At 38.3% G+C, this 18,507-nt stretch overlaps 1 protein-coding gene across 7 annotated transcripts in view; it reads left to right on the top strand.

Moving 5' to 3' along the window:
• The window catches only part of LOC124637150 (heterogeneous nuclear ribonucleoprotein 27C), a 29,419-nt gene extending 10,928 nt beyond the window's left edge, over positions 1-18,491 (top strand). For 2 of the 7 annotated variants that reach the window (XM_047173500.1, XM_047173499.1), the window contains exons 3-10: positions 911-1,101; positions 2,737-2,819; positions 3,431-3,651; positions 4,003-4,202; positions 5,388-5,477; positions 5,930-6,105; positions 9,632-9,710; positions 16,831-18,491. In XM_047173500.1, coding sequence (XP_047029456.1) covers positions 911-1,101; positions 2,737-2,819; positions 3,431-3,651; positions 4,003-4,202; positions 5,388-5,477; positions 5,930-6,105; positions 9,632-9,710; positions 16,831-16,955 — 1,165 coding nt within the window. In that variant the 3' untranslated portion in view covers positions 16,956-18,491. Of the gene's footprint in view, positions 1-910; positions 1,102-2,736; positions 2,820-3,430; positions 3,652-4,002; positions 4,203-5,387; positions 5,478-5,929; positions 6,106-8,923; positions 9,810-16,830 lie in introns of those variants that run through there. The other 5 variants (XM_047173502.1, XM_047173501.1, XM_047173504.1 and 2 more) reach the window with 5 other exon arrangements.
• Positions 18,492-18,507: the final 16 nt, after the last annotated feature.

Raw genomic sequence — 18,507 nt, 5'->3', positions numbered from 1 at the left:
ACTCATTTTGCTTAAATAGGATAGCAGAATGTAAAAACTTTGGTTATCATTTTACTTTAAAATGGTGGTTTAATTTTGGTGATCATTTACTATTTTTGGCTTGCGCATGATTTATTTTGGAGTAATTTCACTTAAATGGGATAGCAAAGTGTTAAAACTTTGGTTATCATTTTACATTAAAATGCGAGTTTCATTTTGGTGATCATTTACTATTTTTGTCTGCTATTTGTTACTATTTCTGGTGATCAGTTAAACATAAGCCAATAAGAAATAACTGATGTCTGGGTATATGTAGGTATATCTTCTATGAATCTGATTGTGCAATTAATAGAAATGCTGATACCAACTTAATTATGAGAGGTAAATGCATTAACATGCAGACCTTGTTGATGTTAATTAATTTGGAGCGCGTAATAAGCTAAATTAATTAGATTATTAGAGTAAAAATGTCTTATCATGTTCCATAACGGAAACGTCTCTAATTAGATTATTAATCGATTTTTTATATACAAAACACTATACCAGGAAAATAATGGCCCTATTTTTTACATTCGTTAAATACTAAAGAGAACTTTATACTCGTTTCCTTGAAACAAAAACAAGGCACGTCTTTCAAGTTATTTGTTAAACTTTTGGTCATGTAACATTAATTTTGTTTTCCCAGTTGCCTTCCTTTTATATTCGGCTTGATGTAAAAATACACGGCTTATGTTATTTTTACTCTGTAACAAAATTTTATATAAGAGAAGCACAGAGAAGGAATATTTTGAAATAAGATACTTACATGGGCTTTAAATGTTTTGTCATGGATATCCGCAAAGAAACGCCTGATTCCATAATTTATAAAATGGGATTCTTGAAATGCTTACTTTATAGAAACATGTTATTCAAAATCCAATTCATCCATCAGGACCATTGACCCGAAGCCGTGCAACCCTCGCACGCTGCAGAAGCCGAAGCGCGGTGGCGGATACCCCAAGGTGTTCCTCGGCGGGCTTCCATCTAACGTAACCGAGACCGACCTTAGGGTGTTCTTCGGCCGCTACGGAAAGGTCATGGAAGTTGTCATCATGTACGACCAGGAGAAGAAGAAGTCTAGGGGTAAGTGTCGTTTACTACTGTCAGAATCGTTAAAAGGGCCCCTTGAATACACGACTTTTTGCCGTTAAACCATGTGCTGCTACTGTCTTATTCTAAAGTTATCGATGCAATATTGATCACTTTTTGTAAGGGCATGTGCAGTCAAAAGTATCTTACGGCAAAAAACTTGTGTTTTGTGTCCGTTTTCACAGTCATCCCCTAAGTTCATGTGAATTCTTAATTGTATTTAGGTGGCTTCAAGGGCATAGTTTCATTGTCACCATCACTCCAATGATTGGTATAAATAAATAAAGAAAATGGTTTAATTATGTATATTCCATTTAGGGCAGAGGTTTTCTAAGAAATAAATGTGGTGATAAAGGGGGATGTCTGTGAAAACGGGCACCAGATGCCTATTTTTATTCTACGGAAGAGTTTCATGTGTTGCTTCTCCATCGCAGCTTGCTGTCGAGGTGAGAGGACGTGCGTGCATAACGCCGGTAAACAACATTATGCAAATCAGTTCATATTATAAATGTTTACTTGTCATAACTTCACACTGGCCGTTCACCATGGTAATGACACTGCAAAACCTTTAGTAACATGGGAGTAATTTATAAAAGTCAGATTCTACAAGTCATCAATTTCTATAGTAAAACTACCGGTTTCGAATTGTGCAATTTAACCACATATTAGGTTTATTGGACACAAATAAATGAGCTACAGCATACCTAATGGTACTTTGATGGTAACATCATTTCGTGGTAAATTTTCTTACTTACAAGGCAACGACTTTCACGTTCAATACTTTCTATGTAATTAATAACTGTTATGTGAAATGATAATGTTTTAATATCCACATCCAGGCAGCGCCGTTAGTGCTAACTACTGTCGGTGCGTTCAAGTGTTCGTGGGACATTGACACGCAAATTAGCATATACTCTTTGTTCCCATGAGCAACAGAGTCTACAAGGTTTGCGACAGGTCACTTGGAAAAGACTGATTTATGAATCTATTCGACTTGATAAATAATATGAGTACATTTCCATTTAATATCCATATCGTCAAAAGCGTTTAGTATTGTGATAGAAAGGTGTTGTTCAACTCCAACCGAACAATTTATATTGAAAACAATAATCAGAACAAAGTTCACAAGCAACAAACGGTTTTTGCCGAAGAAAAAGTGTTTCGCTTTCCAATCTGTAACACAAGCTTGTAGGGTTAACGCAATCGAAATGATACGACCTCAATTGTGAGCTCAGTGAAAGGTGTCACCCTTCGCGGCGACTTTATCAAACAATTTACGACTTGTGTAATTTGTGTGACCGGTTGTGATCCGAGGGTAGTACGCACGCCCGGACCGATCACATCTTTTTATTAGTTCGCTTCATTACGAGAAAATTGCTTCATAAAATGACGGAACAAAGAACCGAAAGGCATAGCTATGTGATGAGAAAGTTTCGACAAAATATAATATTGTACACATAAACAAGAGAAGCTATTTGCTCTCTTATCCTAGGTTTTATCTTCGTTTGATGTTGTGAGCCATAAATATACACTTATATGCATTTTTGTAAGAACTTGATTTGCTAATGTGTGGTTGTTTCAGAATCTTTTCCACTTGTCACAATATAAAAACAAATTCGATTGTTCTAGGCTTCGGTTTCCTGTCTTTCGAAGATGAGATCTCCGTTGAGAGGGTCACTCAGGAGCATTTCATCAATCTCAACGGAAAACAGGTAATGTCACTATTTTTGTACGTGATTTGAAAACATCTGTTGTTTGCCAAATATTTTTGTTAGCATCTTTCGCGTTACAAACATCCCGAAGTTTGACTGATAAAACTTAAATTCTTGTGCAATAGTGTATAGGATTAATCGATTTGGTCTTGGTAAACAAATAACACAGATAAAATTATAGGATTGTATTTTCCTTATAGGTTTCAAACTAACTGTGTAGTCAATTTATTTGTGTGAACTCTTTTGAACAGAATTATTAAATACTGTTGTCTAGTAAGCCGTAGCAACAGATTGCGTGAGATTCTCTGATGTGTCATCGCATATTATTATGTATGTGTGACGTAGGTTTTAATCTTTTCCGGGTGAACGACTCGTGGAATCTTAGAAGCGTGCAACAAAATTTCATTCACATTTAAATTATTTTGGAGTTAGATATTTCGGGGATATTTTTACAATGACATGTAATATCAGAGGTGATTCCAGTAGATCAACATTAAATGTGAAACGCGTTCTACAAAGTAAAAGAGAGAAGGAAGTGATTATAATAAGAAGAATAAAACGAGCTGTCAGTTGACAAACTAGATCTTCTTTAACCGAAACTACGTGAGCAGGTGGAGATTAAGCGTGCTGAGCCTCGCGACGGTTCCGGCAAGCTGGGCTCAGGCGCCAGCGGCATGGGCGGCGGCGCCCTCAGCGCTCCCGGCGACGCGCCCCAGGCCGGCCAGTGGGGCCCGCCCGCCGCCGCGCCCATCAACATGATCCAGGGCCACAACGGCCAGATGGGCGGCCCACCGATCAACATGCCGATGGCTGGCCCTAACATCATGCAAGGGTGAGAACACGTTCTACGTAAAACTGGTTTTGTGACATATTCCCCTTATGCTTTGTGTTTGGAACACTTGTGGGTCTTCTCTTTGTTAGTTTGAATACATCAATTGATTTCTCCATTCATGTTTAAATTTTTGGGGTAAAAAGCATTTCTTACATATTCAGAGATAAAATAATAACAATAAAAATTCTGGCAATTCTGGTTATTGCAATTTACCGACAGCTGAAACATCTGTTTTTCTAAAAACAACTTTTTACTGCGAAAATTCTTGTACAGTTGTTTTAGGAAAGCTGAAGAATGTATGTTGGACTTGGGCCTAAAGAACCGTTGAGTTAATCGTGTGTCGTGTATTAGGTACCAAGGCTGGGGCACGTCCCCCGGGCAGACGTCGTACGCCGGGTACGGCGCGGCGGGCGCGGGCGCGGGCCCGGGCAACTACCAGGGCTGGGGCGCGCCGCCCGCCCCGCAGGCGCCGCCGCACGCGCCCGCCTGGCCCGCCACCAACAACTACACGCAGCACACGCAGCCGCCCGCGCAGGGCTACGGCAGCTACGGTATGTACATATAGACATATACACAATTACAGGTTTCAAAGGCTCTGATGGTGATGACTTGGAAGTTGGGATCTAGTTATTATTTTCTTTAGGATCTTCAACAAAAGATGTACTACACATCAGAACATAGGTATGACAAAATAGGAATACAAATTGTCATACCCATGTCAGAAGTTATACAGCTTTATGTCTAACAACTGAGTTACTAGTACAACCCACGGCGTAGGACACGTCGACAACGAAGGCTATCCTGTGAAGCAAGATGATAAACTTTTTCTTTATAGTATGAATTAACTTATTTTTTATAGGTCGTGGAGTAGCTGAATTACTTTACTACTCGAAGTAATAAATTAAGTGATTTATAGAATAACATATATGCAGTTACATTTCTTTGTTTTTCTTACACTTATGCATGAATTTTTTCAAACTGACCTTCATTTAAGTAACCTATAATTAGTATAGTAAGTAGGTATCGACGGGCAGCAGTGTCATCGATCACTTCAGGCCTATGTCCGCTAGTGGACTGCGATTGGGCTGACGATAACCTAGTATAGTTAGTATTAGACGGAAGTATGAACCTTTAACTTAAGTTTGAACAAGTACACGCAACCGCCTGCGCAGAGCTACAGCAGCTATGGTCAGTACACACCTCTAACAAATAAATTGTAATCAAAGTAATCATGTCTAGTGGAAGTTAGTTACATTCCCCTTGAATATTCACGCGAACTATACAAGTCTATCCACATCCAGGCAGTGCCTCCAGTTACATTACTGATGGTACGTTCAGATGTTTGTGGGACATTAACGCAAATTAGCATATACTCCTTGTTCCTATGGATAAGAGAGTCTACAAGGTTTGCAACAGTTCCTTTATAAAATCAATAGATTTAAACTTAGATTTGAATTTAGAAGACAATACAAAGGTCGTTGCAAGCACTAGCAACCAGTCTTCATTGCAAACACATTCATATTAGAGACACCATAAAGATTGACACAATAAAGTTGTCATGTCGACATGTAAACAAAAGTCATGTCGCTATCGCAGTCTACTAGGCTTGAAGTAGAAGTCCCTGTAGTGTTGATTAGCCGTTGTATGCCGGCAACGCAGATCCGAGATATAATAGAACATTCATTGTTTATATTGCGGCATACGAGAGGTTAATGTGATGTTATTGGTGTGTACAGCTAACTACAGCTCTGCGCCGGCGGGTGCGTCGGCCGGCGGCAGTTGGACCAACTGGAACATGCCGCAGAACTCCAACTCTACCGGCTCCGGTGAGTACTGGATACTGGACTGACCGATACAAAACGCGGAGAATAAGAATAATAGATGCAGGCGCGGCTTCATACTTAAAAACATATGTATATGGTGCTGGGTTACGTATAAATACATTTTGATCAGTAGGTTAGTGATAGCTGTAATTGTAAGGAGGACGATCGTTTCTTTAGTGCGGTTAAGTTTTATAACGACGTTTCTGATGTAGATATGACCCAGATTTTTATTTGGGCCCTACTGTTAGTTTAGCCGACTGAATACAATGCAATTTTTATCCCATGTTAATAGCTAATAGAACTAAAAGTATTCGTTTCTACTTCTTCTATCAAGTTAAGGTTATCATTAAGTTTTTGAAGGTTTATAGAAGGCAAGTAATTAAGTATGAATAAGATTAGCTTTAAGTTATTTTATGTTTTGAAATCCTTGAGGCTTAACATTGGTATCGCTGTAGGCTCGTACGTGCCGCTGTCGGAGGGCGGCGAGATGTACGGGCGCGGCGGCGGCGGCGGCGGCGGCGCGGGCGGGCCGGCGCTGACCGGCGCTCTGTCCTCGGCGGCGCTGTCCAAGTCCTCGTCTGCCGACTACTCCACCTACCAGCAGTACCCGCCCGCCTACCAGCAGGACCAGGTACACGCGCAATACCTCACACAACACGCCGAATAGATACACCTAAATAGATTTAGTACTGACTTACACATTTATACGAGCCAGCGTGATGATACTCCCCCGTCAGTATATAACTTGCATCATTTTCTGACGGACGTATCGACCACGCTGGGCTCCCGTGACCATCAATAGTAATTATACGAGCGAGCGTGATGATACTCTTCCACACTGTCATAACAAACTTGCACCATTTATCCTGTGCGGCCATCTTGTGATGGACGTATCAATCACGCTCAGCTCCCTTAACCATCAAAAATATTGTTAAACAAAATTGTCCGCTTATGTACTTGCGATACTGGCAAAAAGTACCGTTAAAACCGGTAAACTACGAATACTTGAGCTATATTTAGATATCAGCTTATTATGATGTTTTAATGAATTTCCATTTTCGATGTAATTAACCGCTTCTTCATTCCACTATATATTTTCAATGATTTTATATAAAAATGTTTTAAAATTCTTGATCATATAATTTTAAAGCCAGTATCTCACTTACTCAGCTAATTCTAGTTTTGTTACTTTGAGAAAATTTTAATTTGACGTGTTCCGAATCACAGCCGAATTATACGGGTTTATGGAAACAAATACGCAAATGTATTACCATAATGTAAATCCTGGTAGCCAACTGTATACTGTTTTACATGAAATATAAGGTTTAAGTGGTATTGGATTATTCCAAATATTTCAGTTCTGATTCGGCTTACCCATATAATCCGATTTGATAAAAGGTGTGTTTATAATTCACGGATTGTCAAACAATAATAATAATCGATCAGTTTTCGACACTCGGTCATTGACCGAATCTTCAACTAATATAAGCCAGGAGATTAACGAGAATCTTTCTCCTTGGCATACTACTGTTGTATAAACACATCTTCCATCGTTTTCGTGCCTTTTGCGTTTTACCTAGCATGAATCATTTGAGCATTTTAGGCTATAGCTGCGGTGACGGTAAAGTAACTGCTATAAACACGACATTGCCATTTTGAGTGGACATTTTCGAGGTAAAGAAATACATTTTTATGCATACCTGTAAAAGCTAGTTCATTTGCAAGAAAATCAGTAATACTTGCTTTAAAATCATGTACGACTCTGCACTGCGTGCAGTGAATTTGTTAGTTTTAAATAAAAATGTGTTTTTGGATCTCAATTCATGCTTTTGCCGAATTACATTCATATTTGCCGTACCCACATCGACACAGCGCCGTATAGTAGTAACAAATGTACGCTTGATTATGCGGGCTTGCTCTTAGTTTCTGCTTATTTAGTAGGCGAACTTTGTATCCACAATTTTGCAATTATTTAACTTGATAAAAAGGAATACATATTTAGAATATTTGAACTTGCTTCAGTACAAACTATAGCAAGATTTGACATAAAAAAAATAGCCGATGGACGATTGACGTCAAGAGAAAATATGGTTACTTGGCACCAAAAAATCTGTGAGTTGTCCCGTAAAAACAAGTTGTACAATGAAATACAATGACATTATAATAACAAATAGTGAGTGGTAGCTGTGTCAGTGGGTCGCGTGAAATAGTTAACAATATGCGCTCGATTGAGATCTAACGAGAGCGACGACGCCGCACCGCGCGTGTGGCCTCGCCGCACTGTCTCCAACTTAGATATTGGATGACTTTTTGTTTTTGTTTGCCTACCTTTTGCATTCCATCATCCAATATCAAAATCGCAAACAATGATTTTATTTTCCAACTATATCTTGGATGCCAACCTTATCCTCCATGCTCGTTTTTATTTTCACATCATATTCCCAGTTTTTTTTTTATTTATATCCGTTAACAAATCCAAGGTACGGTTTTGTGTCGATGATTGTCGTCCATATCTTATCGATAGCTATGGACCTGCACAAAAGTACAGCCAAGTTGACATCATATAACTTATATTATTTGCTCATCACCTCGGGGCTTGCATCCTTCCTTCCCACAATCCTTGTTCCAAAGCTTTACTCTATGATTTGTATCCTGCATCTACCTTCGTATTAGTCTGGCGCGGTTACGGTGTGCCCGAAAGCATGAAAGACTTATGACATTATTGTACCCAGTGTCAATTAAGAATGTTTGGACGCGTGAGCTGTATGAATATGAATGCATAGGGAACTCTCGGTACTTCTGCATAGTTCAATTTGGTTGTACTTGCAATAGTTGTTTGCGATTTGAGAATGAATGGACTAGAGCGAATGTACTGGTGAGCGAGTGATATTCAGCGAAAAATTGACTTTTGGAACGCGAACAAAGGAATCGCGGCTCAAAGCAGCATGGGTTGATAGTATAGAGCCATTAGTTTGCCACCCCTGCATCCGTGTGCTGTGTTCGAAATGCTTGTTTATTTCACGACAATGTCATACGCGGCGACGACGAAGCCCACTTATCTGCATGTTTTCAGTGGCGAGATTAATGTGCGATGTCTTTTTGATTTTACGAGCTATGCTGCGGTACTAGAGAATGGTAGACGCGGCGCTGTTCACGGCCTCCTCTCGCGGCCATAGTTGACAGACGCACCGCTATCCATAGTGAAAAATCAAGAAGATTAGTGTTGTTATCGAGTTTCGCTGAAGGTCTCTCATCACCGACCTCCACGGTTCCTTCCCGCCTCTCCTCCGCTCCCGCCCTCCTTCGCCTAAACTTTCATCTCGCCCTTGGGGATAGTCACACGCTTTCGCCCGGTCCATCTTCACGCGCTGCGCTACTTACATAAACCTGCTAAAGATCCAGTTGAATTGTGGCGAGTGGGACTTTATTGTCTTGTTCTTCTTTTCCAGTTGGTCGATCAGGGCCCACAAGAGTGGCTCCTCCAGAAAGACAATTAGAGATAAGGGCGGGTATCGGATGAGGGAATGTCGCGAAACACTGGGGATTTCTCACTATGGACGGTCGGTTGTTGCGACGATAACGCGCGCTCATCATAAAGGCATCGCACCGCACTAGATATAAGCTTACCCTTAGTTCCGTTCGATATTCATATATAATATTGCATTTTGTAGCCGTGCGAGATGATTCAATCGCCTTGTTTCATCTCAACACTTGTAAATTGGCATTTAAAGTACAAATTAGTAAAATTTGGATTTTCTCATATTGTTACAGGTTCATTAATAGTTAATTTTATCGATAAAAATAATATTAAGAGCTGTACTTTAAGTGTTCAGAGATGAGAGTTCGTCTATTCTGTTAAATGTAACCAGAGTACATTATTTACAAAATTATGTTATACAAGTAATGTCATGGAGCATTTGCTAATGCGGCCCAAAATTTTATTCATTTAATAAACTAGAACGTTAATTATGACGGCAAATATCAAAAAAGGAGTACCTCATTTTATGCTCCATGACGCCGGTAAAAGGACGCATCGCAGCCGAAGCCCGGCTCGGTTAGACCCGAGAGCTATATTTTTGTACGTCGTAGAGCACGTATAGGGCCTCGCTTCAGCTGGATGCGTCCGGGATCGATGCTGACGTGTGCGGGACTGGTAGGGCTCGACGTACGGCGGCGGCGCGTCGCGGTACACCGCCACCGAGTACCACGGGTCCGCGCCCGCCGCGCAGCCGCCAGGTGTGCACCACCCGCATCACGCGCCCAAACACTTCAACGCCAACGAGTTTAACAAGGAGTGGCCCGCCGCGTAGGCACCACGCACACACACCGACACCACACACACGCGCCACGGACCAACAGACGCGGGCTTACCAACTAAACTGTTTAACACTACATGCTGTTGATAAATTTACAACAAAAATGTCTTCAGCATCAAAATTCCTATAAACCGCGATTTCTTTGCACACCATCTTTCTAATATTTATTTTCCTATTCATATTTAAGTAAACCCTTTTCTTGTAAAAAAATTTCGGCAACCCGAAGAGCATGTCACCTCGCTTATATTACCCAGTCCCGTATTGTCTCCTGGTCCGGGGCGCAGACACGACCGCAGTGTGGTTAACTACAGTCGTATCGCTCACACGTTGATATACACAATTCTTTTCTAAAGGTACGTAGAGGTAGGTAGAGTGAGTTCTGTAGTTTGGTACGCTGCGATAGACGCACACGCAGACGTTGGTCCACCTTCTAGTACGCACTTGTACCCGTAGCTTAGTACCTTGACGCTTGTGAGACACGAGATCCGTGTGATCATTGTAGATGTAGCATTCCGCTTGACGTTTGATCGACGCAAGTGCGTGCTCGAACGGTAGCTCATCATTTCGACGGTTTCATTCGATCGACTCCATCTATCGATTCTATCTTAGTCGATATATAACATAACGACTAAACAGAATAGGGATAGCTAGTATTTAACCGTTTTGTTAACGTATACTCCCGTATAAATGACTCGGCAATTTCAGATACCTCTGTTGAACTTCCCATTAGATGATAGATTTGTAATTTTGTGTATTTTTGGATTTCACGAACAAAACGACATAAATAACGTGAAAAATAGAATACGAATACAATGCAACAAATTAATATTTATAAAAATTAACTAAAGTTTAATGGATAAATTTAAATTTATTGCATGCAAATAACCTAAAGCCTGTGAAGGCGGGTATGTAATTTAAGTCGTTGACGACTACATTAACACAAACCCACACGCGTAAGTAAGCGTTAATTTTAATAAGTAAACATATTAAAATAGTTTAAACAATAATATTCAAAACTATTAGGTATTAACACTTTTGTCTGCTAATTTGAATAAGGTACTCCCGCACTTTTTCGCAAGTTTTGGCACTCTGCCGTCTCTGAACGCTAAGATGAAGGAATGACATTAGCCAGTCGATAAGCACCGTTCACTCGACACTCGTATCGCGGCTCTCACATGACTCGCCCAGAAGTTTTCGCGACCCCTCTCCTAAAGCTAAACGACGCTGTCATTTGCGTGTACAACAAGTGTACACATTTTTTTATTAACTTTGCTTTTAATATTCTCTTTGGATGTGGGTTTTTTGTGAAAGATTTATTTTCCTTCACACATTTCGAATGTTTTATCGGATTTTGTAAAGTGATTTCTTTGAATAATGTCGTGTAGTTGTATGGCAGGCCGGTAGAGGCGAGTCGCGCCGCCGCCCGCTCGCCGCCGCTCGCTCGCGTGACGCACATTTGACAGACACTGTTAAACAAGGCCAATTTAGGGAAAATGACCTAAAAGAACTTAACTTAAGCTAATAACTTGTATAAATATTTGGTATATATATCGGTATGTATGTTTAATGTTAGAATTTTGGTTATTTACCACACACTAGACTTAGGAAAACGGTAGGCATGTAATGAGATATTTATGTGTTAATATTAAACAAAACATAGTGACTGAACGTGATTTTAATATTTTAATTATTCCCGTTTTTAAAAAGGGAACAATTCTGTATAAATATTCGTAATTTTAATTTGTTTTCTTATATGCATTTTAGTTTTTTATCGCAATTTTTAAGTTGATACTATTATTATATGGAATTTATACTTTAATGAATTAAATTTACCTGCCAAATTGTTAACGAGCAAACGATATTGTCGTATGTGTTAAGTAATGAAGCTCAAGCATTTAGGATATAGTTCGGTACGTGTGAGCGCTGCGGCCCGGCCCGCAGCGCCGCACCCCTCGCGCCCTCACCATACATTTGTACATATATATACTTACTTGTGTGTAAAGCATAATTTTAATCGATTCTCTCGTCACATAGTTTTAAAGTTTTAATTTATGTGATTGCCAAATATTTTTAAAACTGTATAGAGCTTTCGCCGGCCGCTACGGTCGCTATGTTAGTCGTATCATAATATGTACCCGACGCGGACGCCGGTCGCGCGGCCGCCCCGCCCCCTTACAAAGTGAGTTATAATTTAAAATAACATTGTTAGATTAAATTTAATGTTAGTCCTTTACTGTACTATATCGCTCAATCGTTTGACCGATCGACTGATTAAAATTTTAGTGATAAGCTAAGTAATTAATCGCGGGGTAGGTCGGCGGCCGCGCTCGCGGATCGCGTCCGACCATTATTTGTTGTAATTATCTTAGAGTTTACGGCCCTACTGATAGACTGCCCGACGCCCAAGGACGGGAGTTGTTCCTTTAATTTTAAATAATAGAACCGCGCCGCGCCGCGCTCGATAAGATTTGTTAATAAATGTTTTAAATAGACGAATTGTTGATGATTACATTGAATGCATAATTTGATCGTTTAGAATAGGGTTATTTAAGATCGCTCCATAAGTAAAGTATAATTTATCTATTGAGGAATATTGTGAGGTGTAAGCAAATTTTATAAGTGACTAGCGGTCCGGGGCGAGGGGTGCGATGTCCCAAATTTAACGGTAAAACATAGTGAAGAAGCCTTTTACATTGTGATGTTCATAGTTAACGCGCATACATTTCTTATAGCTCTTATAATATTAAACATTACAGACTCGACTGACACACAATCAGTATGTAGGGAAGTGAAACTCGTACCTTATAACAATATAATGAAATAATATAAACTAATCGAGGTCGGTGCCTGACTGCCCATTAGGTTACGTGTACATGTGCCGCTTTGTACCGCTTCGTTTACTCTTCGTTCCTATGTTAGTTAGGTTAATTTGTCTCGATTCATTCCTGGTTAATTTTATCGTACTCGGCATAGGTAGTTCGTTCGTTTCGGTCTCACTGTCTCGTATCGATTTTACTACTTGCATTTGTTCGCACTAACCCGGCCCGCGTGCCCGGCCGGCCCGGGTCGACCGGCGCCGCGGGCTCCCCTGCACATGTTCAGATCGCATAATACCATTATGTTCCATTTCGGTTACGATTTTATACTTACTGTAGGTTTAATGTACATCCACCGATGATACGAACGAAATTGTTCACATCTGTTTTAATATTAGGAAACGATGCCTTACAAAAAGTTAAGTGAATATAGAGATGATTTATAATTATGTTACTTTCAGTGATAACGATTAGCACTAAGGTGTTAGACACGGGCTCGGCCCCGCACTCACAAACCTTTGGAACAATTTAAGAACTTAGTTTGTAATGAACCAACGTGGCAATCTTCTTATTAACATAAAGAATATAATTTATTTAAATAAAGTATATGTATTAGAAATTTTAGATTTACTCAACATTAAACTTAGTGCAAATTATTGTGAAAAAATCAATTGAGACTATTTATATGGGTTTTAATTATTATTATATAGGAGAAGAACATTAAATATTGGATGAATTTATTAATTAAAAATAGTTAGCAAAATACAAATACGATAAGACTCGTTAGAGGCTCGTCTGTCAAATGTGGTGTTCACACGCGCGTGCGCCTGCGCTCCGCGTCTCTACTGCGCCGTCCCAGTCCCCTCCTTCCGCAGTCCCGCAGTCCCGCAGTGACGACACGTGCATTCTTTGCATTTCAACATTACACTCTGTAATATCGACACAAGATATGCAGCTGTATCTTTAATAATGTTTATCAAATAATATTTTAATCATGGCTTAACTGTAGTACTGTTGCGTAGTTAACCTTTCGACTCTTGTTTGTATTACTTTATATTATAGTGTACGCGGTTTTTATATGTGTATGTTTATTCAGTAGTATATAAAGGAAACAATGTTTTGTGTAAAAGTGTATTTTGGTATAATGATAAAGTAACGTTAGCCGCACAGGGCTCGACGCCGCAGCGCGAGCGGGCGCGGCGGTGCCGGGCTCATTATTCATTAATAAATTTATCATCGTAATTGACTAATTATACAAGACCCCTAGTGTTAAACATTAGATTAGCAGTCGATTCATTTTAAGTTCACTGTTTACTCGTCTATAAAATTAATTCATTTGCATTTAAATGTATATCAGAGGACGACACCAGCGTCCGTCTTAACTGTAGTCTTTTCGAAACTTATTTTAAAAACAATGCAGGTATTATTAAATATAAAACCTCATATTTATACTAGAATTTAATATAAATGTAATTATTGATCCCGAGTAAAATAAATTTCACGGGCTTTACAGTTAATTATAACATTAATTATTATAAAACCTAGGGCAAGTTGTTATTTATTTCTGTTTTAATTAAAAAATTGATGTTGATTATTTTTTAAACTATTATTTTCTTTATAGTAAATAAAAGTACATAATTCTCGATCGATTAGAGACAAAATTGTTAGGTGAGCTATCGACTGATGTACAATATTTAAAGTAATGTTTACTTACAACAGTACCTATATAAGTTTAATTTACTCCGGCCCAATACGGGGCGGCGCTGTATTTATACACACTTGTATTAATTTCCTAAAATGTAATTAATCGGAAGCGGCGACCGCGACCTAGCCACAAACTAAGCATGTTACAATTGTAAGACTATTATCTAGATTTGTTGTAATCTTGTAATATGTAATCTATATACTTAGCCCTAACGTGCTGATACTTGGTGAAGCCTAGCGGGGCGCGCCCCACATAAGTTACTTTATGTTCGTATAAAAAAGAAAATTATGATAGACTTTACACGAGCGTCCTTATTGTTTCTTTTTTACGATGATTACCTAATGATAATTAGTTAATTACGGTTTTAATTATTAATTTTAACCGAAGCACTAAAGTAAGACGAGAAGCTTGTACGCGATGATTTATTGATGTAATAAGTGCTATCACACTACATAACACTGAGGTCTTTCGGAGTAGAAATTATGCATTATTCATATTAGGTATTTTGGGTATATATATTTAGTGTTAGATTTAACTGGTAACATATAAGTATGTAGTTTATAATGTAATGGAAGAAATAAACACTTTTGTCGTAGTTTCCTATTATTAAGCTTCTTCTATCTTAATGGATTAAGTAATTACTACTGGTTGATTAATAAAATATTAATATTACCACTGCAAATATTTGAGATATCTTATGATGATATATATATCTACTTTAAGGACATTATAAAACGTAGATAATTAAAAGAAATCAAAAATTTCAAAATAAAATGGCATTTTTAATGTTCGATCACACACCCCTACCCCTGTATTGAATAATATCCTCCAAAAAGGATTTGAACAGTTATCATAATTTTTGTTTTTATATTGCGACATAAGTCAATAAATCACAATAGAACAAACATAATAGTCTTACACTAACGGCAGTTTAACACGAGCACACATACAATTTTGGAGTTATTGTCGTTTCCATTAATTATATTGATATCTATATACATGTATAGTATGCATACACTTCCCGTGCACATAACACTATTCTACGGTAATGTATTGCACTTGCTATATATTCTATTCTTTACTTATTACTATCATAAATATCAAACTTTTCTTAGTGCCTTATGTGTCGTAAATTTGCTACAAAGTCAATATTCAGAATACAATGGCGTGCAAGTTTTAATCACTTACCGGTACATAAACGCTGGCAAGCTTGAAAGTGCTAATTTAACTTAATTGGCAATACACAATTTGAATGGCGAAAACAGTCATTGTATTGAGAATTTTGCTTTTACACGTTTACCGTAGCTTCTGAACAAGTTAAACTGACTAATATGTACGGCAGAGGGCGACGGTGTGGCCAGTAACGCTGGCAGTCCCAAGTATGTGAACGTCCCACAGATGTCCGACGCCATAGGAACACCACCGCAGGTCCAGACTCTCATACTTTATTAGACCAGTCTACTGCGTCATGCAGAACATTCTCCAACGATTCCTGAATGGCCTAGAGCCTACATCCAAAATTTTAATTCAGTACAGCTCGTATGGCATACGTACGTTCGTTCATACGGCACTTTGCAAGATATTGCTTGCCGAGACGATGAAGAAAAAGAAATACCAAAGACTTTTCCTGATTAATAAGAAGTTTAACTCAGTAACGCTAGATGGCGTCTTGTCGCAGACACAAATAACAAAGTATTTTTGATATAATCCGAGTAGCGTTCCGTTGCCCTCGCCACAGTTATGAGAAATATAAATAAGTGATGAAAATTTTACCGTTGACTAATTCGGGGCTGAGTCGTCGCCGCATGCAATTTTATCATACAAACGTGCCGTGTGACGTAGGCTTATAACTCCCAAAGTATAACTTCTTGTAATTAAATTCATTAAAGATTTATTTTTACATGCCATGTTAAATAAAGTATTCAACAGGTCCCAATGATGTATTGCGGAGGTATGGTGTCGCCACAGCCGTCCTTTTGCAATGTGTCCGACATATCAGCGTCTGTCTCAGGTTCTCCCTTTCCTTTCCCCCGTCCATCCTCCACTAGCCATGTAGTCCTAGTATTCAGACATTTTATACACTTGACATTATTAAGGAATTCATTAAAATATTTGTGGTTTAATTGATACATGAAATAGTTAGAATTGATATTTGGAGGCATCTGAATTTGGTTTAGCTGTAGGTAGTCTAGAGTCTAGGCTATAGGGTACACGGGTTAATATTGTGATCAATCTTCACAAAATCATCTTTTGAGTCAAACAAAAAAGTTTGGAACTTTTCAATGTAAGGTTGATGATCACAATACAACCTCTTTGTCCTAAACCTAAGTTGAATGAATATTATCATACAAACCTCTGGTGTGTGGAAAGTGGTGCGTGGTGCGGTAAGTTCCAGTTTATTTTTTTATTAAAAAAAAAATAGTAAAATCTTAATTTGTACTCAATTGGAATTTGCTTGAGAATATTGCTATGAATTTATTAGCTAGTTGATGACAATACTAACTTTAGTTTCGTACCAGGTGATGACTATGAATACACCGGCGGGTCCGGCGATGGCTACCAACGGTCGTCGAAGCGCAGCTACCACGGGTCATCGTCAGGAGGGACTGCCTCGGCGTCCTCCTACCATCCCTATCGGCGTTAACGAGTGAGCGGAACTCCGCGCAACTCATGACGCCCTGGTACTCCGGGCACACTTGTCAATGTTTGTTAGTCTACGAGGGTTCACTCTCTTGCATTCCGGTACGATAGTATATCTTATAGATAGGTTAGAAAGTTATTTTTTTTTCGCATAGATTGTTACAATTTATTTGTAAGAGCACCTGTCATAGACCGCCACTAGATGACGTTAAGATAGTGCGGACTGATTTATTATTAACTCGCTTTAAACACTTTGGACATAATAATAACTAAGGCACGCACCTTTATGATATAAAGTTAATAAGTTTATGTAATATACAAATTAGGCTAACAAACCACCTCGTGCGAGACTCCGTTTATTAACAAACATTGTCGTACATTTTACTTGTAAAATATTATATCTCTTTTTCTACGAACGCAATCATTGAGTTTGTAAATTATTTTTATTGAAAAAAGGTCTATAAGGAACGCCTTTTACTTGATCGATTTAGTTTTTGATGGAATTTACTTTTGACTTGAAGCATTTCTTTGACTTGTAATATTGGACATGCACCTTACTAGACTAGCGTGAAGTATGTCTTGCGTCATCGACTTGACGATAACTAGATATTATAAAATTAATAAGAGGCGTCCCTTTTGGTACGTTTTTCGAATTATTAAGTTAGTAGATTAGTTTTTTCTTTTGGATATATTTGTGTAGTGTGGACTGATTGGACGCATTGATCCAGTGAGCTTTTTTAAACTGAAAATTCTCAGTTGTAATATCATTCTCAGAGTTAGGAGCATTTTTATATATCAAAGCAATAGTTCCCAAATTCTGATCTTTTAGCATGTTATTCCAATTGTTACACGGTTTGGCTGTAAGCCTTGATATGTATAAGGCAGTAAAATGTATGAGTGTGTATCTGTCCCGCCTTAAGCATCCGTCGGTATCGCGTTGCTCAACGTTTTTGTTTAAGACCTTGGGAATTACATAGTTAATTAATCTTTTAAGATAATAGATTATAATCTGTAACCACCATTTAAAATAGTGACTATTTAATCAATTACGCCAAAAAGTACCTCAATGTTTTTAATTTTAAATGTAATATCCTAAGGTGGGACTACTTTTAGGCATGATTTTATGTGTAACTATACATACCACCAAAGGTAATGACAAAATGAGCTTCAAGTTTAAATTTCGGTAGAAATTAAATTGAATAACGTATTTTTCTAATATTTACTCGTAGACATTAAATAGGATAGCCAACCATGTGAAATGGTTATAAATTGTCTGTGACTTCAAAGAAATCATGTTCGTAAATAGGTATTGTTGTTAATGTAGGCATTTATGACGAAATTCGAAAATTTCTCTCGAGTACGTTTCAAATGTAATAGGATATTTGGTTGATTGTTTTTGATGAAAGATATTATTTTCTTGATAATGTTGGAACTTGCACCCACGCCGTCAGGCTTCTGAAAAACAGTTGCATTTGTTAAACTGTTCTCTCCTGAAACGTGTGTTTTTGTTTAACCTTAATAAAAATACTAATTACTTTAAGTTTTATTTAAATTCA

Source organism: Helicoverpa zea, chromosome 15, assembly GCF_022581195.2.
Source record: "Helicoverpa zea isolate HzStark_Cry1AcR chromosome 15, ilHelZeax1.1, whole genome shotgun sequence".
NCBI classification, from domain to species: Eukaryota; Metazoa; Arthropoda; class Insecta; order Lepidoptera; family Noctuidae; genus Helicoverpa; species Helicoverpa zea.
This window is presented reverse-complemented; position numbering and strand designations above follow the sequence as displayed.